Here is a 23,435-nt window from a genome sequence, read left to right on the forward strand (position 1 = left end):
GCTATTGACCTCTACCATTCCCGCCGGATGCACTTAAGTGATGTGCTATTTTGATTTCCTTATCCCAATATCGCTCAATATCGCTTGGATCGATTTTGAATTCACCATTCCTCCCTCATTCGTCCAGCTTCATCACTGGACTGTTTGCGAACCGAACTATCCCAGTCTGCTTAATACATCTTGGAAGTTGTGGACAAGCTCCCACTCCACACCTCTGGCTGGTTTCATAGGCCAGTAATGGCGTCCATGGGGATATCTCTCCTTTGACCTTCAACTATACCCCATTATTTCGGTTGAGCCATCATTAAAATGCATAATAGGCGAAGGCGTTTTCGTGACATCCACATTATCCTTGGTCTATAGTATTTATCCGTGCTGTTGTCTATAGCATAATGCATACAAATAAGTGTAAATCATCCTCAAAGTACCACTGTTATTGTATAACGTTAGTCTGTATAGATGGAAGATCTACAGAACTCTAGAGCGCCGTGCGCTAATCCCAAAACGGTTAGCTTATCCTCCACGCGATTGAGCTCCATCTTCTGATCAACAGCTCCCTCATTATTCCAGATTCTTAACCTGCGTGTGGGATGCCAAACGTCAAATTTTGATCCAAATTGATATCTCAATCCATTCGAACTATCTGGACCGACTCCGGCCCGAAGAAACCCCTCCGAGTTCCCGACCTGAAAATCTCGAAGCTCAAAAATCGAGTCCTCACCGCGTCAATGATTTAGCTTGAGATACTCATCCACCATGCGTCTCCACCTTGTTATATCGCGTCATGGCCTACCGGCTACGCGCATCCTCTGGACGACGACTTCGTCTACTTCCGTGTTAGGCGAATATGGTACACGGCGCGCGGCATCGGCTGCCGCTGTCGCATCTTCTCGCACCCCCAACATCGCGTTTTCCAACGGCGGATACACGGTCGCACAGCTACTCGAGGATGTCAATGAGGTTGTCCCGCTAGAGACAGAACCTAATTTATTTGATGCAGAGTTCAGCGGTCAATGGGGGTTAGAAGATTATGTTGTTGAGGTTGCTGGCTCGGAGTGTCTGCACTTTATGGAGGTCGAAGGCCTTTTCCGCGATGGAGATGAAGTTGTGTAAGTGCCCCTGTCTCCTATATTGCGTTGACGTCTTGTAATGGTTTACTGACTTCTCTGCAGTATCCGCGCTCTTCAACTCGCAGACCTTCGGGCAAGACGTCTATGTGGTCGTCATCAAATCGCAGCCGATGGCAAGCATCTCATTGATGGCGTGCCTTTCGGCTCACCCTTTTTGAAGAGAACCTCTTCTACACGACCTGCCATTACTATCCCCCCTAGGAAGAAGCGGCGTACTGTCTTTTCTGGGTGGGATCACGTCCCAGAGATCCAGAATGATGAGGCAAATGCCGATGAGGAAGAAGATGGGGATTGGTTACCCCCCACTGACACCGGGTTCGGAAAAGAACTTTCCATCATGCCCGCCGAGCATGAAGAGTCCATGGGAACTGTGATCCGTCACCCCGTTGATCACTCCGTAGAGACGGACAGCGAAGCAGCGCTGTCCGAACTTGAAGAAGACGAATTGGAGAGCGAGCTTCAGGCCTTAAAAGAAGACTTCGAAGAGCCCTCTCAATTTGTTGATATCAGGAATCAGACTCGCACTGCCAGTGGCAACCCGCTACGTGCTGCATCCACAACCAAGCGACCAACTTCGTCTGATAGCCTTCACAAAGGATCATTGCTCGCTGCTTCGTCTCTTTCCAGCAAGCGATCCCGCGCAGATGACTCGTCCCCGAGAACCTCGAAAGCGGTGAGGTTCAATAAGGGTGATGACAACCTGCCCGATATCCCGCAACCTCAAGCTCCAGAGACTATCGCTGTTTCATCCGACTCTGAGTCAGTCATGTCATCCTCATCGTCAGACAGTGAGTCCGATGATTCGTCTTCGAGTGAGGAGGAAGCATCCAAACCTGATGCGCCACCTGATGCAGATTCATCATCGAGCTCATCGGACTCAGAATCAGACTCGGATTCAGAGTCAGACTCAGAGTCAGACGCGGAGGAGGAGGAGGAAGAAGAAGAAAAAGTTCCTCCACCACCTGAAAAAGTTCAGCCACCAGTTGTAGCTGGCCCACCATTCCAAGGATCTATGCGCACCAAGAAGAGCAACAATCGCCTTAAGCTACGCCGTCGTCTGTCCAAGTTGAAGGAGATGGGAGCTTTACACAAAGATGCAAACTTCGAGGAGCTTCGGGAATGGGAAGAAAACAATGGTGGCTGGTACGTTCCAAAATCTAGTGACGTGGCACAACCTACTCAATTTCTCGAGGAGTCCACCAAGAAACAGAAAAAAGAAGAAGAGAAGAGAGATTTCGAAGCCAAGCGCCAGAAGCTGCTTCGAGATCTCGCGTCGGGCAATGGAATTAACGTGGATGAGACTTCGGAAAAGGAAAATGTCCCGCCGTATGCGCCAAGTCGTGCACCGGATGTTGCAGCGCCCGTAGCCGTCACAGAGGAACCTGAAGAAGAGCCAGAGAAAGCATCAAGCCGACGTACCCTTGATATTGCCAGCTCACGACGCATGCTCTTTGGATCCCTTGGAATGCGGACTCCGAAAACCAAGAAAGACGAAGAAGAAACGCGGAGAAAGCTTGCTGCCAAATTCAGTGCAATCGGCAAGAAGCCAGCAGCAGTCGCCCAGGAGCAGGCTGAAGAGGTGGAAGTGGGCGAGGATGAATCCGACAGTGATTGGCAAAACAAGCTCGTTGTCCGTGCTGTCGAATGTGTCTATCCCGAAATAAAATTGACTGCTCCTCCTTATCCGTTCGTCCAGCGCTGGGACCAGGAAGCCAATGCGTTGATCCGCCAGGCTAAAGGCACGAACAAGAAGCGCAAGAGAAAGCAGCGGGTTCAAGTCTACGATGGCGATGAAGAGTATGACGAGGGAAATGAAGATTATCATGGCTATGAAGGCTACGACGGATACTATCAGGGCGGAAACGACAGTTACTGGCCAGGTGAAGGCGACGGCGATGATCAACTCAACTATGATGACGCTGAAGCCGAACCAGCTGAGACCGCCGATACACCTGAGGACCTTCCCGAACTCCCTAATGACGTGAACACTGTCCCTGTTTTGAACGAGAAAGAGTTGAAGAAGGGGGCAATCATTGCTTTCCGACAACTCGAAATGTCTAAGGATACAAACTGGCAGCCCAGGATGTCCGAGTACCGAGTGGCAGAAGTGATAGAGTCTCCCAACGAGGAGGGCACAATCTCTGTACGACTGGCAAAGCGTGATCGACGGCCGGCACCAGAGTTATCAGAGGATGACTACGACGAGCCCCGTCAATACGACAAGTTTGAAATGCCAGGCTTTGAAGATGACGAAGGGGAGGATGATGGCCATCGCGAGGTCTCATTTTCAGAACTCAACTACCCAAAGCTCCTACAGGCTGCAGCACACTCTGGGGCCGAATCTGGGAATCAGAACAATGCTCGAGAAGGCAGCATGTCAGTCAATTAACCTCTGATTTGTGGCTCGCGCTTACTTTCCAAGTGTCTCTGTAGTAGCAGAATCAGTGCCGAATGCCCAAGTGGCTCTGCCGCCTGACATGGACGTTGACGAAACCACCTTCGTCACCATCGGCAACGAAGTCAGCTGTATTCAATCGCCTCGTCGATCTCCTGGACTTCCCATCGAGCCACCCGCTATGGAGACCCTTGACGAAGTGACCGTGCCCCAGATTCAGGTCCAGAACGGATCAGATGAACGTAGCGTTACTCCTCCAATCCCGTCTCCTTCTTTCACGGGCTTTCACTCTGCTCGATCTTGGCAGCCAGCGACGCCAGGGTTGACTGTCACGTCTGAAAACGGCAATCTCGAGGGCCATACTCTTGTCGGAGGTGAAACGCCATCTGCCCTAGCCAACCCAGAAGAAGATCCGTCTTATTTGTCGTTTCTGTCAGCCAATCAGTCTTTCGCGGATACCTCTATGAATCTGGAGCAAGAGCCTGGGTCTGAACAGGAGCAGGGGCAGGAGCAGGATCGTCAGATTGTCAATGATAACCCTATGCCACCTGCTGAGTCTGGAGGGAGTGGTCCTCAATCTGGATCCCTTCTTTCTACTATTGGCATGAGTGGTGATGGTGCGGGTGATTCATTGGTTGCGATAAATTCGACTGTGGAGGACCATGATGTTGGCCCAACTAGCTCTGCGCAGTCGTGGAAAGATCTTCTGAATAGCTTAGGAAGAAGCCCGCTGAATTCGGAGGAAGAGGATGTGAATGAGTATGGAAGTGATGAGGACGAAGATGAAGATGAAAACAACAATGATGTAGTTGAGGAAGAGGAAGAGGAAGAGGAAGAGGAAGAGGATGAAAATGACAATGAAGATAAAGATGAAGACGCTCCATCGCCCCAGGGAAACTATGGAGCAGATGGGAGTCAAGATCAAATGCAGGGCAGTATGGAGCCCTCCAACCTCGAGCTTTACCTCGGCTACGAATCTCCATCACCATTCCGCTCGAGCTCTCCCAAGGCACCACCGAGTGCCCAGAAGGAAGCTGAACAGAAACCAGAGCAATCCCCTCCCTCTCTCCAAACAGAACCTCCAGCCGCCTCCACACGTCTGAAACTCTCCCAGCGATCCCGTGTATCTGGCTCAGCATCCCAAATCCCCGCCTCTCAAAAGTCAGAAGTGATCGATCTTACCTCCAGCACCCGTGCAACCCCCGAGCCCGAGCCCGAGGACTCTGGTGCACAGTCTCAATCTCAGTCCCAGTCTCAGTCTCAGCGCTCCAAATCCGAACGATTTAAAGAGCCCAAAGGCGACATCTCCAGATTCCTAGGTCGGAAGACCAGAGCTTCTACGGGGACGGGCCGACTGCAGCAGATGACGGAAGTGAGCATTAGCCCGTCTAGAAAGAAGCGACGGTCGTCACGGAAATTCTAGGCTCTTTTACTTGCTTCTTGACTATCTGCTATCACAGTTATGGATAACTTGGATTTTATTTACCTGTATATGCATGGATACAGAGCGACGGCGTCCAGGAACTGCACACTCATTTTATTCCCTGGATATAACTTTCTTTTATTTCAAATGAACAATTACTTGATGTACAATACTTGATGTACGTTGTCATAGATCAGGATTTGGTGACAAAACCCCGCGTATGATTGGCTGAGTGTATCGTCGACGTGATGTCATGGTATCTTGTGTATACTTCAGCTCAGTCAATGACTATTTGAGCAATTGCTGTAATACTCTGTACTACACTACTATAAGATAACAAGTCTTTCAGTCTATTTAAACATGTCCCTCAGAAGGGCATACCCTTACATCCCCAAACGCCTGTCCCAGACAAGTCGGTGTAGAAGCCATTGGGCCAGTCATCTCTCGTCATCGCGCCATACGGTCTCACCCCGCACGATTGGCTCGCATTTGTCTTTATCATTATCTTTGTCTTCTTCCTATTCTTCTTCTTCTTCTGCTTCTTCTTCTTCCTCTTTCTTTCCCCGTTCTACCCTAACTACATCCATTTCAAAACATCTATCTACATCTACATCAGCAATGGCGCAAGAATACAAATTAAAGGATCTCAGCTCCTTTGCCTCTCTCAATTTTCTGGATAAGATTGAGGTCGAGATTGAGGGCATCCCAGATGGAAAAGTCCTCCTTGTCAAGCTTGATGATAAGGTGCATGCCCTCTCTCCTCGGTGCAGCCATTATGGCGCGCCTCTGAAGAATGGCGTTGTTACTGGTGATGGCAGGATTACCTGTCCCTGGCATGGAGGTGAGTTTCTATTCTTTAATGCCTGTCTTCCTTGGGTTCTGTTATAAGAGACAGAAGGGGGGTGGCAGATTTGCGAAGAGATATAAATAACTAACCCTATATACTCCGTACAGCCTGTTTCAATGTCACGACTGGTGACGTCGAAGATGCCCCAGCACCCAATGCCCTGAACAAATTCGAGGTCTTTGAAAAGGAGGGCGCAGTCTACATTCGTGCTAGAGAGGAAGATGTCAAAGCGGGACAACGCAACCCCGTGGTAAAGTGCAGCGTCACAAAGCCTGAGGAGAAGGTCATTGTCATTGGAGGGTCAGTAATCCCTATATATCCATACCCATATCCCTTCCAAACTTATACTCAACAACATACTAACACCAAACAGCGGAAGCGGAACCCTCGGCCTAATCCAAGCTCTCCGCGAACTGAAATACCCCGGCCAGATAACGATCATCACACGAGAACCATACCTGATAATCGACCGAACAAAGCTCTCCAAAGCTCTTATCGCCGACCCAGCCAAGATCCAATGGCGTCCACGAGAATGGTACGCTGAAGCCGCCATAGAAACCCTAACGGATGAAGTGACCTCCGTCGACTTCGAGGCCAAATCCGTCTCTACAAAGTCTGGCAAGAACCTCACCTACACGAAATTAGTCCTGGCAACGGGCGGCATCCCACGCACGCTCCCACTCCCAGGCTTCAAAGGCGAATTATCAAACATCTTCACGCTGCGCGGTATAAAAGACGTGCAAGAAATCCTAGCCGCAACCAGCACAGAAGAAAACAAGAAGAAGAACATCGTGGTAATCGGCAGCTCCTTCATCGGCATGGAAGTAGGCAACGCCCTCTCAAAAGACCACAACGTTACAATCGTCGGCATGGAATCAGCCCCAATGGAACGAATAATGGGCGCGCAAGTCGGACGAGTCTTCCAACAAAACCTAGAAAAGAACAACGTCAATTTCTACCTAAACGCCGGCGTGGAAAAAGCTATTCCATCATCTTCAAATCCATCATCTGTCGGCGCAGTCCATCTCAAAGATGGAACTTCTCTCCCTGCAGACCTGGTAATCCTAGGCGTGGGAGTCCGTCCAGCAACCGATTTCCTAGAATCAAACAAAGACATCACGCTCGAGAAAGACGGCTCGATAAAAACAACCGAGCACTACCTCGTCGACTCCCCAAATAAGCACATCTCCGACTCCGTCTTCGCTATCGGCGATATAGCAACATACCCCTACTACGGTCCCGGCTCGTCAGCCAACGGCAGTCCAATCCGCATAGAACACTGGAATGTAGCCCAGAACTCCGGACGAGCCACTGCACGCGCGATAGTGCATGCACTCCACTCGCCGATCTCGTCGCTTCGACCGAAGAGATTCATTCCGGTGTTTTGGTCGGCGCTTGGTGCGCAGTTGCGGTATTGTGGGACTGGGGCTGTAGCTGGGGGATATGATGATGTTGTATTCCGGGATGCTGGGGATGGGAAGTTTGTTGCGTTTTATACGATGGGTGAGGTTGTGGTTGCTGTTGCTACCATGGGGGTTGACCCTGTTATGTCTAAGTCGGTGGAGTTGATGCGGGCTGGGAAGATGTTGGGCAAGGCAGAGGTGAAGGCGGGTGGGGATGTTTTGAGTGTTAAGTTGTGAGGGTATGAGTAATTAGCAACTAGATAAGAGGGAAAGGGAAAGGAAGTAAGATAGTATGGATTCGATGTTCAATGTTCAATGTTCAATTGCATATACACGGGTAATGGAAACCGGAACGCCCCCCAGGATGTAGTCAACAGTATATCAGTGGTTTAGTCTGTCTTCTTCGACTTGGACTTCTTTTCCTTCTTTTCTTTCTTCTCGGACTTTTCCTTTTTCTCTTTCTTTTCCTTTCTCTCCTTCTTCTCCTTCTTAGGGCTTGGGTCTGGGTGCACATCCACAACCGAAAGCTCCTCAACCTCCGCCGCCGGTACATTCATAACGGAAATAGTGCGGGTCACCTTGGTAGGTGATGAGAAGAAAGAAGGCGGCAGTGATTGACCCTGGCGCTCAGACTCGATGAGCTGATCCTCCTCCTCATGAGACAACATCGTACCCTCAATACTGAGGAACCCACGGTCCCGCTCAGAGCCAGGAATAATATCCACATCCACAACACGGAAACGAACCGAGCCACGCACCCGATGCCCAGAAACAGACTGGAAGTATCCCGAATGAGCAGACTCGTCCTCGTCCTCGCCATCAAGAGGAATCTCCTCCGCAGCCAACGAAGCAGGCTGGAACATCTCCTTCTCAGCATCGAACCCAGCCATCCCCTGATCAGAACTCGAATCCTCATCAGTCGTAGCCGGAGTCTCAGCCTCCTCGCCGGGAGGTACCCACTTCCAATTCGAGGGCAAGCGCTTGCGCTCAATACCCACAGAGAACAAGTTGAAAACAACAGCACCGAGGAATCCCTCCGACTGCACATTCACCCACCCATCCAGAATCTGCCCCCGCTTCGGACGGAAGACCAGGAAGGTAGCAGTCAAGTACACGTAGAGCACGCCGTACTCGTCCGCGGTAGTAGCGAGGGTCAATGGCTGGGGATTAGGATCGGAAGCGAGCCGTGAAGAATCGGACGGCAGACGGCTGGAAATAGACGCATTGGAGTATGCCATGACGACGCCCTTCAGCGGGGGAAAGTAAGTCAAGAGCAGCGGCGAGAGGTGCTCGGCGAGCAGCGAGGCCAGCGCGTGCGTGGGCGAGATGGAGATTGGCGACAGGGGCAGGTAGAGCGTCGCTGTTGTGAGGGTGAAGGGGGAGCTAGAGCTGGAGCTGGGGTCTGAGGGTGGTTGTTGTTGCTTGCGCTTTTTGGAGGGCGATGCGGGTGCTTCCTTCTTGCTCTTGCGTTTGCGCTCTGCCTCGGCGGTGCGCACGGGCAGAGGGTCGATATCCATTGCGTCTACTGCCATGGTGGGACGCAATTGAGCGCTCCACGGAGCTTGTGTCGATGTGGAAGGATTGGATTAGATGTGAATATCTCTTGAATCGAGAACTTTTTTTTTTTCATTTGACTTTGGTTCCAAACAGGAAGGCGGTCGGCGGGGCGGTGACGGGTGGGCACTGGATATCGGGGGCCATTGTTACAACTGGCCTGTCTAGTAGTCTGTCTTTCTTTCTTTCTTTTAGAATGGTCTATTTGGGGTCTTGGTGATTTTGAACAGCCATGTCGTCGCTTCTCCCCTTCATCGGGTGGGCTGTTCTTCCCAATGTGAGTGGATTGCGGAGCTATACATTGGCTTCAATGTGGAATGGAGCTGACCCCATGGATAGTATGCCACGTCTTTCCTACAAAGTGTCTACTATGGCATGACCATTCGCGCGGGTGAGCCTCGGCCGATCCCTCAGTCGGCCAAATTCGAACGCCATCGTCGCCGCATCTTCATCTTCGTCATCACCAGCTACCTCCTCTATACACTTTACGAGACCTTCCACCAGGTACAGGTAGCAGGCGACTACTACCAGGTCCTAGGAGTCTCACCATTCGCCGATGACCGCGCTATCAAGTCGCGGTTCCGCCGACTCGCCGCTCAGTATCATCCCGACAAAGTCGGCATCGAAGGCGAGGCATACTTCCTGTACCTGCGACGAGCCCAGGAAACACTAGTGGACCCAGTCAAGCGGTTTGCATACGATCGACTCGGATCAGACATGCTCAACTGGGGCGAGAAGAAGACCATGCGCGATTTCCTAATGGCCTCGTTGACTCGGTCGGTCCTTCCCCAGTACCTGGGCGGTTTTGCGACAATGGTAGTGTTGAACTGGCTATGGTGGGCGAATTGGGGACGCTACGTAAGTGAAACCAACCCGAGAGAGCTTGCCCAACTAACTCGTATAGTGGCGCTGGTTCACATTCGCCGCCATGCTCACCCTAGAGCTCGCCATGATTACGCGCCCACAGGCAGTCTTCATGCCTGTGGCCTACCTTCCTCCAACGCTACGAGCCTGGCTCCCCCAGCAATCCTTCTACCTCCTTCCCTTCCAGACCCTGACCCTCGCCCGCCGCGCCTCCATCATGCTGCACATCTTCATCTCGCAGGTTGCCCCGCCCGCCGCCAAAGCAGCGCCCGCCGGTGGAAATGGTGATAAGATCTCACCGCAAACTCTACAGCAGTTTGGTAAGTTGGTGCAGTTGTCCCGCGCGGTCGATGACGAGGCCACACGGATGATGCAGCTCGGTCAGGCGCCTTTCCGCGGTGACCGTGAAAGCGTGTCGATTCTCCGGCGCGGCATGAAAGAAGGGCTGATCCTCGCCGGTGTGCGGTCCAGCCCCGAGGTGCAACGGGCCGTGGCACAGGTTGTAGAACGACGCCAGGGTGAGAATAAGCTGGAGTGAATCGAAGTATACATAGCTGTGTATAGAGTAATCAACCAGGTGTTCCCTAGAGGATCCGAGTTCCGGTAAGTAATGAAAGACGCTTGGCGAGGTCGCGTAATTTCTCTTTTTCTGGTTCATCGAGGCCGAAGTGGCGACCGCCTTAACTCGTTTGACTCGTGATACTCTCACCAGATCCATTGAGAACAGGTCCACTGGGGCTAGTACTGTAGTGGCTTTGTACTGTAATTTGTAATTCGTAATTTGTACTTTGCTGGGTATGGAATGATCTCGCGACATGCGGTCAGTGAGCCATTTTCGGGATGCAGCGGGTGGAATGAGATCCATCAACGGTTTAGGGTTGGATTGTATTTGTAGATCGTAAGTGGAACTGGTTCAATACACATATGATCATTCAATGTTAGACTGTAGAATGGAGAATGGAGAATAAAGAAAGAGGAAAATAAAAAAGAGAATAGAGAGGAGGGTAAAAATAAGAATAGAATGAGAATGAGCGAAGTATAGAAAGAGTAGATGTGTACGGTCACTGTAATCTGCCCGAATCAGCACAAACAAGGCCGTAAATGACGGTACGACGCCGAAGCCTTCAACCTTTCCCCCTGCTGAACAACGAGTCGACAGTGAAAATATGGAACACGACCCTTTTCTCATCCCTTTCTCCCTTCCCTCCACTTCCACGCCCACTTTCACTTCCCTTCACCCCTCCATCCCTCCATCCCTCCATCCCCGGACTATGCTTCCATCGCCATCTCGATATACACTATCTTTACAATCCTGACGGAAGAGACACCACGTCACGGTCGTGGCCTACACACCACGTCACTTGAACGACCTCACATCCCGCTATACCATCCTCTTCCATCATGCCCGCCCCTACAAACGGTCGCTCCAAGGGAGCTAAGAATTCCACCTCCTTGACAGTGGTGCTGAAGCTGTCTGCCAGCGCCCTCCAACGGTTCGAGAAGAACCAAAATACCCCCGACATCAAGGGCCAAGAGCAGCCCTCGCCGACTTCATCTACCGAGATCCCCGCTGTCCGACCCTCATCCGCCGACAATGGCTCCGACGATGCGAACTCGACACCCGTCACGGGGGCAACTCCAGGCGACACTCCACGCCGGAAGGGAGTTCCGGGTCCTAAGCCCGGCAACAAGAGAACAAACGGTCAAACCGAACCCGGTGCCAGGTCACGGGGACGCCCAGGCCCAAAGAAGAAGCCCAAGCTGTAAGCCAATCCATTGTCTATGCCTTCAATGCCAAGAACAAAGCTGACATACTACTCTCTCTACAGTGAGGAAGGAGGAGACACCGCGAAGCTCCCTGCTGCCCAGCGCCTCGGACCAAAAGCCAACACGGGAGCCATCAATGCCGGCCTGCGCGCCCTCGACCGTACCGGAGCTGCATGCCGCAGGTGGGAGCGCAAGCCCCTGCAGCTGAGAAGCTTCACAGGTATCTTGTGGCAGCTACCTTCATGGCGCACGCCGGGTTCGGGCAAGTCCGACACCTTGATTGACACCAAGGTAGCTGCCCTTGAGAGTGGTGACAGCGATACCAAGCCCACGCTCACAGCCCCGGGCACCGACACACTCAACGGGAGCAGTGCCGTACCCAGCGAGAAGAGCAATTCCGGAGACGGCGACGTCACCCCGGCTTCTCATATGGTTGAGCCTTCGTCGCCGGCTATTGCGATGGCGGTGTGAGCTTGTGCATGTTGGCATAGCTTTGTGCATGTTGAGCACACGTATGCACGTGAGCACGGTTCGGATTGTTCCTGTGTATATTAGATTCCACGGATTGGTATTTTCTTCGGGTTATGTGGCTTTGGTTTGGCGTTCTGGAATCGGCTTCAGGCTTTTTATGTCGGCGAGCAGGCCGAGTCGGTTTGGGTTGTGTTTTGTATCATAGCACTTATTGGGACTGGTATTCTTTTATATGAGAATATTTCTTGCTCTGAGCATACTTATTATCTGTGTATATGTAGGTCGAATAGGTAATTTACATATTCACATTGCCCATTCGCATTTGAGAGAATCTTCATCAAAACGGTCGACTTTAAACTCTTTCTAACTCACTTATTTGGCCAGTTTCAAGCGAGTTTTAAAATCTGATACATGTACTAAAGTAAGCTTGGCGTCTAATAACTACTATTCCTCTAGCTAGCACAGTAACAACATTATACCCTTGGAGTATAGCGAATATGTACATGTAGCCGGATGTACTTCCCGTGTACTTCCAAGTAGCACAATATAGGAAGGTCAGAGGGGCTCGTGACATCTCCCCTCTTCTTTCCGATCACTCTGGTGTATTTCCCTTTGACTTTTGACTCTTTCTATCTGGCGAGATCTTGATTTACGGGATGTAAGATCAGCTGGGCTGCTTTCGGATCTATCAGCCATCACCACCCATATTCCACCACATGTTTGCATCTCTCCACGCACATCCTCTCTGTCGCTCATTCTCTCCGCTTGCGACTGCCGGGTGACCTCACTTCCACGCACTTAAGCCGAGCCCTTTTTTCTGCCACGCACGGAATCACGCACGGCATAGCACATTTTAAAACCCCCTCAAGTGTCAAGTTTCAACAAGATAACAGCGGATCGGCCAAAAACGGACAACAGAAGTGACTTTGGTAGCGTGGCATTTGGGGGGCGACCTTGGGACCCGCGAACATCATGACTGATGTGCCCATCCCGCCATCCGGTGGAGCTCGAGCTTCATACCCCATCTCCTCTATTCCACGACGCTCCTCCTACGCGTCTGTAGTCTCCGGCAACGCATTCTCACCCACCTCCAGCTCCTTCTCTCACCTCCTCAACGACTCCCACCCAGTCCCCTACCCACTTTCCGACACCCGAGTCCACCGGACTCTGTCCGGCGTGGATGCAGACATGCAAATGAACTCCGCCTGGAGGAACTCAGGATCGCCAGACTTGTTGCCACACTATTCCCGCAAGTATGCCGGCTTCCTACGCTCGACGGAATTCCCTCCAAGCCTAGGCCTTAACGACGGGCCGGGCTTCGTGACCCCATCCTACCTCCGCAGCTCTCGCTACATCGCCCGCCTCGAGACCGCTCATCGAGCCAAGATCGCTGCTCAACAGCGAGATGTCGCCTCGTCGGCTTCGGCTTCCACTTCGAATCCGCCGCTCTCTGCTTCCTCTAGCAATGTTCACTTGCCCCGCATGGCGCCGTCCCATCGTGGAATGACCTATGAGATCATCGAGAAGGAACCGCCCGCCACCGATACGCTTCAGCCGCTGCCGACGCAATGGAGCTCCGATGATAAATGCTCGGCTCTGGAACTGTCGAATGATAGTCTTGATGTTCGCTATGCTGGTCCGGTGCATAAACATGATAATGAAGCTGCCGCCCTGCGCACTGATCACCCTATGCCGCCACAGTGCGGGATCTACTACTTTGAAGTGAAGATTGAATCAAAGCCAAAGGAGGGGTATGTTTTTTGTGTTCTTCGTTTTCTTGGTCGTTACTAATGTGTCTCTAGCATGATTGGCATTGGGTTTTCTAGCCCCAAAGCGAATGTCGAGCGACTTCCCGGCTGGGAGCAAGAATCTTGGGCTTACCATGGTGATGATGGAAAGTCGTTCTTTGGCGAGAACCAGGGTACTGGCCGAGCATATGGTCCGACCTTTGGTGTTGGTGATACTGTAGGATGTGGTGTTAATTTCTCTACGGGGGCTGCATTCTTCACCAAGAACGGTATCTTCTTGGGTATGTTCCCACTATAACTATCGTGGCTGCATTATATTGACAAAATAGGAATCGCATTCCACGAACTCCGCAATGTGAAGTTGTATCCGTCTGTCGGAATGAAGAAACTGCCAACTGTACATCTTAAAGCGAACTTTGGACGGGAGCCGTTCATTTTTGATATTGATGGCATGGTTAGGGTATGTGCTGCTTGGTTCTGTTTGAAAATGGCATGCTAATTCTAAACAGCAAGAGAGAATGGCTATCCAATCGGAGATCAACGCTACAACCACGACCAACCTTCAACCACCGCTGGACGAGTCAACATTGCTGCAAGAACTAGTAGCCCAATTTCTGGCCCACGATGGCTACGTTGACACAGCCCGCGCCTTCGCTGAAGAGGTCGCCACTGAAACAATGGCCTTGGAGAATAGTCGCAGCGAGCCACTGAAGAAGTATGAAGTGGAAGAGGACCGCGAAGCCATCAACCGGAACAGTAAGCTACTCTCCAACCTCACAGTTCGTATCTAACACTCCCCAGAAATCCGCTCCGCAATCCTAGACGGCGACATCGACAAAGCCCTCAAACACACAAAAGCCTACTACTCCGACGTCCTAGAAGACCACCCCCGCATTTACTTCAAACTCCGCTGCCGGAAATTCCTCGAAATGATGCGTCGCTCTAATGAACTCTCCGCCGCAACAGCAGCAGCAGCCTCCAAGCAACGCCGCTCCACATCCCCAGCCCTCTCCCACGAACACGCCGTCTTCGACCAGGAAATGGAACTCGACGACGGCGACGGCGACGCATGGGCCGATGGCATGGACACAGAAGAGCCTGAGGCTGTCGCTCAATTCAATCAGCTCCTCACCGAAGCAGTCCAATACGGTCAACAGTTACGTCTCGATTATCCCTCTGACGATAACGGCGGCGACAAGAAATTACTTGATGATATCTTTTCCCTGGTTGCATACCCTGATCCCAAGCGCTCCGTTCATGGCCATTACCTCGATCCTTCTGGACGGGTTGCTGTAGCGGAGGAGTTGAACTCGGCTATTCTTGTTTCATTGGGCAAATCCTCTGCTGCAGCCCTTGAACGGCTATACCAGCAAACGGAAGTGCTTGTCAACGAAATCAGTGAAGACGGCGGCGCTGGGGCGTTTATTAATGTACGCGATGACATTTTTCTTTAGGCATGTTAGCGATTAGGCTAGGATAGGCTTGGTTCAAGGGTTCCTTTTCTTGTTTCCTTTTTTCTCCCTGTTCTCATTCTTTCAACTTCATTTTCTTTCTTTGGCTTGTCTCTTTACTTATGAGAAAGCAAGCTCTGGAAAGCAATTGAGAATTGTTCGACTTTGGGTTTGAATGATATCCTGGTTCGACCGGGCTTTGACATAGATTTCTTTAACGTAGCTTCTTGGTCGTTTTCGAGCGGGTTTTTAATGGTCTGGTTCTTACAGTCAAGCAGGGCGCCTAATCACTACACGTGGTCTTTCTATAGCTCGCTAGGAGCTATCAATAGCATTAAGATGACAATATTGCGACGTTGCGGTGAGTATCTAGCTGCATAGTTTAGTATGCTTTGCGCGGCGTTGTTGAACTTGAGGTTATAACCTGATCTCCCGTCAATACCAGGCGATGACTTTTTTGCCTTCTTCTTCTTCTTTTTTTTTCTTCTTCTTCTTCTTCTTTCTTTCTTTCTTGCAGATTGATATCGATATCCACTTCCCCCCTTGCTGACAATTATCTTCCATACAACCGCTTTTCTTCGTTAGAAAATTGTCATACCCAGGATATGTTTTTGTCTTGGTGCTCTCGGTCTTTCGGTACCTTTATATGCACTTGACCAAATTGAGTATTGTATGTCTCCATGTATTTCACACCAAACCTCATCTCAGGTACAGGTGCATACTCAGGTTAGGCATAAAAGTGTGATCGCCGTTCTTTGATACTTTGATAGGCTGCGAGATAGTGGGCCTGTAGGCTTGGCGAGATTCTTTCTCGAGGCGCATCCTTGACGAGAATCAGTACTTCAACCGTCACACTGAGAAAGTAAAGCATCTTGAATGTCCCCAACTTCCTCACTTAGGGTTGACCGAGTCACGTCCACTCCCGAACCTCATCTTACATAATCCAGGAACCGCCCGGGGCGAACCGCTTCTCATCTCCAGCTTCTCCGCTTTCTAGGAACATCAGTGATACCTGAGCTGCCAGAGTTGCAGGTGTACTGATGATCTGGTGGTCTCTCTGGACATTTTGCTCCCCCAAGGGGTCACATTCTCATGATGGATTCCCATCCGCATAGCTCGGTCTCGGGCCTCAGCATTCCAACCCATTCAAGCACCTCCACCACCCTGCGCTGCTGCTGTGGTCGCAATGACTGTGCCCTGCTCGAGCACAACAATGTAGCCCTCGAGGGCTTGGAAAAAGATCTCGAGACTGCTGCGAGGTTAGGTCAGGTACGTTGCTTTTTAAAATTTCAGCCCAAATATATGCCGGCGTGTGACGCCAAGTGAGTCCCGGGCGAGCTGTATCGTGCATGTTTGATACATCATTTCATCATTCCTTACAAAACACTATCTCGGTGCTTTTGTTCATTTCCCATTCTTCATTTCCTTTGGTCTACAACTTGATCTGTTTCACCTCATTGCCTATACATCACATGGGATCAGTTCACCTGATCTTTGATCTTATGGACTCCTGGTCGCGGTCTCCTATCCTTTCTCTCTGCGTTGGCGTCCGTCATGACTTCTTTCCTCGATTATGCTGCGAAGGCAGATTGCTTCGGACCGTCATCGCTGACCTTTGCTTTACAGGCCTTGCTTCACCGCCATGAAAGTTACATGGCTGAGGCGGAGGAGGACCGGCATCGCTTAGTCGCCAGCATCGATGACCTGGAGCGCGAAAGGCAAGAAGTGCAGGCCGAAAACGCGCGCATCATCGAGGAGAATCGCAGTTTACTGGAGCAACTCGATAGCTTGAACAAAGCTGTCGCCGAGTCTGACAGTTATGCCAAGACTCTCACCTCGAATCTGGAGAGCACGCAATCCGAATTGCGCAGATTGACGGCTGCTGCGGCGCGTGCAGCCGACCTTGAGGCGCAGCTTGCTGTTATGGAGACGGAGCAATCCAAGTTACAGGAGAGTCTTGTTTTGGCCCACGAAGACGAGCAATCGGCAGTGCAGCGATGGAGGAAAGCCGAAACAACACTACGCGACCTTCATGATCAGATCGACCGCATTGAGAAAGAAGCGCGCGAAGAGCGCGAGCGACATACCGAGGTCGTTGAGCGTATGGAGCGCAAGAGAGCCGTAGAACGTGAGCTTGACAATGCGGCGGGCCGTCTCAAAGGCGCTGCTGCCGCCTCCGAACTGAAGCGCAATGCCGGTGGCACGACTGTGGTCTCTCGCTTTGTCAAGGACATCTTGCAGGACAACGCCAATCTACAAGTCGGTATTATGGAACTACGCGAAATGCTTAACACCTCGAACGAGGAGGTTCAGAACCTGCGGGATCAAGTCCTGTCTCATCATCCGCTGGCCGGTGTTGATGAAGAAGATAACCGCGAAGCAACTACAGTCACAACGTTAAGCGAGGAACTCGAAGCGAAAGAAGAACGCCGGGTATCTCAGGAATTCCACATCCACCATCATCATTACCACACACCCGGAAAGAAAGAGAAAGTCTCGATCAATCGTCGCATGAAAAAACGACGGCCTGCTATAGGGAGCCCGGTAGCATTGCACTCTGCGCAGGCACAATCGCCTCGAAGGACCCTTCATCGGTCCCAGTCATCTGGTTCATCCATGTCAACCATCCTATCCCACACTTCCGTCTCCATCCCACCACAATCACGCCGCTGGTCATTACAGTCACATGCAGCGGATTCACTGGCAAGCTCTCCGCAGTCTGCATTCCGGACATCGTCGATCTTTGATCGCGTTGAACGTGGTGCTGAATTCTCTCAAGCTACCAGCCCCGACAGTACAGTGTTCTCCTCCCCTGTCATGGGAGCAAGGAACTTCAAGGCTCTTGATATGCCATTCCAACCAATAGGTGACTTTGATAATCATGATTCTCAAGACGATCTCTCATCATTTGACGATGATCTCTACCGCCGCCAAGACTTTTCCAACACCGGTGACGTTTCTAGAGAGCCCGCCATCCCAGAAGAGTCCGAGCCATCCCCACAAGGACCTTACTTCCCATCATCTACACGTCGAGAATCTTTAAAGAATGCCGACGATGATTTCTTCAGCATGCAGGCACAAACCTCATCACTTCGCAGATCCACATCCCATGATAGCCTGCTCTCCGTCTCTGTAGCGGGCATGGACATCCACACACCGAACACCCGCCACATGCGAATGGGCGACTGGCACCCTGGCATGCGAATCCCCCAACGCATCCTCTCTCCCAGCGTCGAATTAGTCTCAACTCCCCCAGTCATCTCCGCTCCGGCCATCATAGCCAACCGCTCAGCGAGTTCGGGGCATTCATCCCAGTCATTGCTTGCTTCCATGGCTGTTGGCAAGAGTAACAAGTCAACCGATGCATCGTCCATCACATCTGCAGACAGCAACAGCACAGCTTCAACCGCAGCAACTGGCCCTCGAAAGGCAACATTAGGTCGGCGCGTAGGAGGCTGGGTATTAGGCCGCTGGGGAATGTCACCCATTTCATCCGATGGCGAAGTTGATACCCCAGCGCAAGATCCATCGATCGAGTCTACACCAGCACCAACGCCAACCCCAGCACCTCATACGCAAGCACCGAAATCCCCCGACCCTATGGCTCTCCGCTTCAGATACCCAGGCGTGAACCAGAAGGGTCCAATTATGGGTCTCCGTCCTCCACCCTCTGCACCTATTTCCATTCATGCTCAAGGCATAGATGAGAACCTATTGCGAGAGAGTCTAGCCGAAGAAGATGGCTAGATTTTCCAGTAGGGGTTATCTATACTCTACATTTTCTTGTTGTTTAGCGACCACACTCGTTTTAATCTTGCATTTCATATATCTATCTTGCATTTACTTTGGTTTTATAGTTGCATTTTATTGGTTTCTGGTTTTGGATGGCGTGGTGCGAGTGCGACATGATACCCATGCGTTCCTTTTTTGATTTCTAGATATGCCTAGATGAGGCCATTTCTCACTTTGTTGAATTGTGCAGGTGGTTTTCTTCCAATGATCTAATGACTTGAACTGATTGTGATTAATGTTTCATTACTATTGTCCACTTACAAGATGGTCTTGAAATAATTGATAGAGATACTTTATGGTTTGTACACTCGTTGTACACTAAAGCAAAAGTAACACGACCGCTATTTATGGTCATTTGCATGATATCATATCCTCTATTCATATTCGTTACCTCATGATATAACCAAATGGCAGTTCATTTCCGCGAAATTCGATACGTCCGGATGGGGATGCTAGTCGAATGGAAGAAGCCTGTTTGATCCTGTGACGGAGTCGACTCGAATGGTAGGGTTTCAACATTGAAGTTGTTTGTTTCTGTGGAAGTCAGCGGGTTACTGGCAGACACAGTATGACCATTGGCCCAAATGACTAGATTATCAAGACTTACCACATCCATTCAAGAACGTGCGGAAGGTATCCTCGTTGCGCAGTGTTGCCGCAATGATGAAATGCTCAATGTGGTAATTCTCAAAGAGATCCCGTACGGTAGACAATAGCAGAGGGATGATGTCGGTATCATAGATCTGAATGTATTAGATAGATCAACTCACAAACGCAGAGAGAGACTTACCAAATCAGCACCGAGCGCAACATCAAATTTGATACTCTCGCCCTCATCCTCACCAGAAGCGAGCCCAGCAAGGTCTCCCGTCCGCTCAAGTGGAGTCCCCCACTCCCAAACAGCAGGATAGATAGGAATAGACCGACCATTGTCAAGGTTATGCGGGACACATTCACGCATATTATCAATAAGAGCAGGCTCCCGATCCGTAACAACAACACTGCGCACACCAAGATAGCGCGCACAAACAAGAGACAGGAATCCCGTGCCAGCACCGAGCTCAATAACCCGCTTATTGCGCACAATGGCCTTGCCAGCTTCGGAAGCCAAGAACGAACCTAGATGCAGGGCAGCTTCCCAAGTGCGGAATCCGGTCGTTCCAGCTGAGAGGATGAGACCGCGGGATTCAGAGGTGATGACTGATCGCTCGATGTTTGCATATTGGGTGACTGACCCTGTTTCTGTTTTTGTTTCGGCTGGTGCTGTGTATTTGATGAAAGATAGCTGCTGCGCCTGCTGGACGGCGGATTGTTTTGGCTGGGCTACCAGTTCGGTCCAGCATTCCATGAGATCATCGTTGATCTCCTGTTGAAGCAATATTGGATGGGATGTTAGAGAAGTGGGCCATCAATATAACGGGTTTGCATTGCAATGAAGAAGTGGATGTACATGAAGTGGAGGGGGAATTAGAAAAACACAAAAATGGTAAGAAAGAAAAGGTCAATGGCAATGGGTGTGCATACATCCTCCTCAGGGTCAGTTATTGATTCCTCAATGCGTGAGAGAATCAGTTTCAGCACTCGGCTTCGGTAGTTGGCTGGCGGGATAGGAAAGACCGTAGTCTCATTGAACATGCGCTCGTATATAGCTGCTTGAACATCTGGCTGGACCAGTACAGGACCTGGTGGAAGGGCCAAGTGCTGCAAATCCACCAGCTGGAAGTACTGCGCAGCTAATTTGCGAATTGAGCCGGCCATGAGTATGATAATTTGATATTGAAGAATACCAAGCGCAAGATATCATTGGAGAATGTGATGATGAGTCAGAAATAAGTCAGCAAGGGCAAGTTCTGCTGATTCAGCAGTCTGGTCTGCCTGAGGCTTCAGATTAGTCATGGGGGAGAGGCAACTTCCCCGATCGGGTTAGTGTCTACCCTAGCCGAGCCCACACCACACGAAAATTGAAAGTTCGACATCCTCAGTGACCCCGTCGACACTTCCTCCATCCAACACACACCAAAATGGCCGACGCTCCCGTTACTCTGCGGACTCGCAAGTTCATCCGCAACCCTCTGCTTGCCCGTAAGCAGATGGTCGTGTAAGAATCCCTTTCTCCCCCCCTTGATTTTGGAACTGTGTGGTGGAATCATCGAAAAAGGCGCGCGACAAGGAAATTGAACAACCACACAACACCAGACAAAAGAGAACATCGAAACACACAATGCAATCATCCAGCGAAGAAAGCACCGGTCTGACATCTTTCGCGAATTTCTAGGGACGTCCTCCACCCCAACCGCCCTAACGTCTCCAAGGACGAGCTCCGCGAGAAGCTGGCCGACCTGTACAAGTCCAACAAGGACCAGGTCTCCGTGTTCGGTTTCCGCACGCAGTACGGTGGTGGCAAGTCCACCGGCTTCGCTCTGGTCTACGACTCCGCCGAGGCCCTGAAGAAGTTCGAGCCCCACTACCGTCTCGTCCGTATCGGCGCCGCCAACAAGATCGAGAAGCCCTCCCGCCAGCAGCGTACGTCCATCTATCCGTGCATTGTTTCACGAAGCACATTCGCTAATTCATTCCACAGGCAAGCAACGGAAGAACCGCTCCAAGAAGTTCCGTGGTGTCGCCAAGGTCAAGGGCCCCAAGAAGAACAAGGACTAAGCGCATCGCTGATCTCTACCACGAATCAACATGGACCGATAAAGGCGGCATGCGATGGGAAAAGATTACGTCGGTGGTGTCTTTGGCTCTGGAGTTTCCCACCTGGATTTGGAATGATTACAGGTGCGGTCAGGTGTGTGGGGGGAGAGTGGTTTAAGTCTTCTCTTTTTCGGCGAACATCAGACTAAACCCCAAAATGATGCCCGTTTGAATGGTGAAGATTACAGAAACTCTTTTTATTCCTGTGCTGTTGGAGCTGGTGATCCCCTGGAGAAAAAGCCTGGCGATCCCCCGGATAAAAAGGGCGTCAGTGTTGTGGTTTCGTGTGTATGTTTTTTTGGGGTCATCGGTTCAATTCAAGGCAGCCAGGGTTATGAGAATCCGGGCTTCGACCCGGGATGAAATCACATTTACTTGTTTCTCTTCAATCTGGTTGTCGTAGATGTAGATGTCCGATCCCGTATTGGCTGAGCTAATCTAGGTGTATATCTTGCATACCCACCGTAGTTTGCCCTAAGTTGAAGGTAAAGTACACCCCGTTGACTACAGTGTATTCCCCAGGACAAGTTCGTACTCGTCTCCTCCCTGTCCCCCATGCCATCCAACTAAAAAGAGATACTTCTCAACTATTCTCCAACAAAGTCCTGATAGCGTGTATTTTTCTACACATACTGATCCAAACCAGCAACCCTGCAATGACATGAACACATTGTATTGGAATTTATACTAAGTAAATTCAACAGCCAAGAATTCAACATTCCAATTTAAAAAGGAAAGACATCATACTCAGTTCCTTGCTATGATTTCACTGTAAATGCAGCGTCTAAATTCCAAATCATGGCGTTTAGACAGGGGAAGGCTATGGACTCTGCTAGACATGGGTACGTGGATGTGCGTGTCGCCCTCGGCTCGAGCGGTTGTATAATAGCGGTCGACATGGGACAGATACACAGGCTGACTTTTCTCTTTTCTTGGTTTTTTCTTGTCTTTTCTTTCTTTCCTTTTCGTATCTTTAGCTACTATCCTTTCTTGGTAACTTCTTCTGGGTAAAGAAGTGAGTGTGTATCACCTATTTCTCCATATATGATTGGACTTGACTTCCCCCGGTTTTTACTTCCTAACTACACCGGACTGTATGTACATGTACTCTAAGCTATCCTCCGATGATATACTGTATTTACTTGCCACCTTGCAAGACATGGTCATATCGATTGAAAAAGAAACCTCCCTATATGGTCTTGGTGCATGTACAGTATGTAGCTTATGATCATGGCAGGGTTGTATATATCTTTGTATCACTTTTACTTTCCCCCACTCCTGAAATGACGAGGCCAGACAGATGTCTATGATGAGGGAATGGGATTGACATGGGAGATATGTGTTATTCTTGCTTTTTACCTTGCTGATCGGCGGCAGGAACAGGTATGTATATTGCTATGACTCTATCATTTCATCATGGTAGTCCTGATTGTGATAATGAGGTAGATAATAGGGCATCGTGAAAATAACAATATGAGGGAAATATGTTTTGAATTCATCGGCGTTAGTCACTATATTGAATAACACCCGATCAAGCCGGTGCAGTTAGATATAAGAATGAAAAATCGAAGTACAGCTTCAATCCCAAGTCGAACAAAGCCACCCTCAGCTCCTTGCACGCGAGACATAAAATAGACTAGAATTAAAAAGCCACACAGCCTGAGTATTCCGATACAGATATCAGATATTAACCAGACTCAACGGTCAAAGAAGAAGAAAATAGAATAAGATTTCCACCGAGTATTAAGAGAACAGCATAAGACAGAAGCATAAATTCGAAGCAAGGCAAACAAACAACACAAGATAGAACCCACCACGCAAACAAGGCAATTTTTTGAGATGTCCTTGCACTGTTCCTGTTTGCAGCGGACTTGGGTCTCGACTTGAATGACA

At 50.3% G+C, this 23,435-nt stretch overlaps 9 protein-coding genes across 9 annotated transcripts; 7 read left to right on the plus strand and 2 right to left on the minus strand.

Annotated features, from left to right (window-relative positions):
• Positions 1–756: 756 nt before the first annotated feature.
• On the plus strand, positions 757–4,948 carry PENARI_c019G02404 (uncharacterized protein; the record flags this gene model as incomplete). Its single annotated transcript, XM_022634731.1, has 3 exons — positions 757–1,109; positions 1,173–3,506; positions 3,553–4,948. The coding sequence occupies 3 exons, from the start codon at positions 757–759 to the stop codon at positions 4,946–4,948; spliced, it is 4,083 nt and encodes a 1,360-aa protein (XP_022485377.1).
• Positions 4,949–5,566: 618 nt separating this feature from the next.
• Positions 5,567–7,435, plus strand: nfr1 (putative AIF-like mitochondrial oxidoreductase (Nfrl); the record flags this gene model as incomplete). Its single annotated transcript, XM_022634823.1, has 3 exons — positions 5,567–5,789; positions 5,903–6,095; positions 6,169–7,435. The coding sequence occupies 3 exons, from the start codon at positions 5,567–5,569 to the stop codon at positions 7,433–7,435; spliced, it is 1,683 nt and encodes a 560-aa protein (XP_022485236.1).
• A 152-nt stretch (positions 7,436–7,587) lies between these two features.
• On the minus strand, positions 7,588–8,730 carry PENARI_c019G05063 (DNA-directed RNA polymerase I subunit RPA43; the record flags this gene model as incomplete). The annotated part of the gene is made up of 1 exon (XM_022634779.1): positions 7,588–8,730. The coding sequence occupies one exon, from the start codon at positions 8,728–8,730 to the stop codon at positions 7,588–7,590; it is 1,143 nt and encodes a 380-aa protein (XP_022485374.1).
• Positions 8,731–8,984: 254 nt separating this feature from the next.
• On the plus strand, positions 8,985–10,154 carry PENARI_c019G01190 (J domain-containing protein; the record flags this gene model as incomplete). The annotated part of the gene is made up of 3 exons (XM_022634707.1): positions 8,985–9,029; positions 9,092–9,610; positions 9,657–10,154. 3 exons carry the CDS (start codon positions 8,985–8,987, stop codon positions 10,152–10,154), a joined length of 1,062 nt encoding a protein of 353 aa, XP_022485420.1.
• An 863-nt stretch (positions 10,155–11,017) lies between these two features.
• On the plus strand, positions 11,018–11,854 carry PENARI_c019G00255 (uncharacterized protein; the record flags this gene model as incomplete). Its single annotated transcript, XM_022634689.1, has 2 exons — positions 11,018–11,379; positions 11,446–11,854. 2 exons carry the CDS (start codon positions 11,018–11,020, stop codon positions 11,852–11,854), a joined length of 771 nt encoding a protein of 256 aa, XP_022485431.1.
• Positions 11,855–12,826: 972 nt separating this feature from the next.
• On the plus strand, positions 12,827–15,056 carry PENARI_c019G07179 (uncharacterized protein; the record flags this gene model as incomplete). The annotated part of the gene is made up of 5 exons (XM_022634814.1): positions 12,827–13,605; positions 13,657–13,883; positions 13,932–14,062; positions 14,112–14,358; positions 14,404–15,056. 5 exons carry the CDS (start codon positions 12,827–12,829, stop codon positions 15,054–15,056), a joined length of 2,037 nt encoding a protein of 678 aa, XP_022485388.1.
• A 1,092-nt stretch (positions 15,057–16,148) lies between these two features.
• On the plus strand, positions 16,149–18,800 carry PENARI_c019G01614 (uncharacterized protein; the record flags this gene model as incomplete). The annotated part of the gene is made up of 2 exons (XM_022634717.1): positions 16,149–16,322; positions 16,680–18,800. The coding sequence occupies 2 exons, from the start codon at positions 16,149–16,151 to the stop codon at positions 18,798–18,800; spliced, it is 2,295 nt and encodes a 764-aa protein (XP_022485237.1).
• Positions 18,801–19,260: 460 nt separating this feature from the next.
• PENARI_c019G12237 (protein-lysine N-methyltransferase) lies at positions 19,261–20,603 on the minus strand (the record flags this gene model as incomplete). The annotated part of the gene is made up of 4 exons (XM_022634903.1): positions 19,261–19,379; positions 19,453–19,588; positions 19,636–20,211; positions 20,370–20,603. The coding sequence occupies 4 exons, from the start codon at positions 20,601–20,603 to the stop codon at positions 19,261–19,263; spliced, it is 1,065 nt and encodes a 354-aa protein (XP_022485454.1).
• Positions 20,604–20,866: 263 nt separating this feature from the next.
• PENARI_c019G09337 (40S ribosomal protein eS24) lies at positions 20,867–21,503 on the plus strand (the record flags this gene model as incomplete). Its single annotated transcript, XM_022634852.1, has 3 exons — positions 20,867–20,943; positions 21,121–21,368; positions 21,427–21,503. The coding sequence occupies 3 exons, from the start codon at positions 20,867–20,869 to the stop codon at positions 21,501–21,503; spliced, it is 402 nt and encodes a 133-aa protein (XP_022485370.1).
• Positions 21,504–23,435: the final 1,932 nt, after the last annotated feature.

Source organism: Penicillium arizonense (assembly GCF_001773325.1).
Source record: "Penicillium arizonense strain CBS 141311 chromosome Unknown PENARI_contig019, whole genome shotgun sequence".
Taxonomy (NCBI): domain Eukaryota; kingdom Fungi; phylum Ascomycota; class Eurotiomycetes; order Eurotiales; family Aspergillaceae; genus Penicillium; species Penicillium arizonense.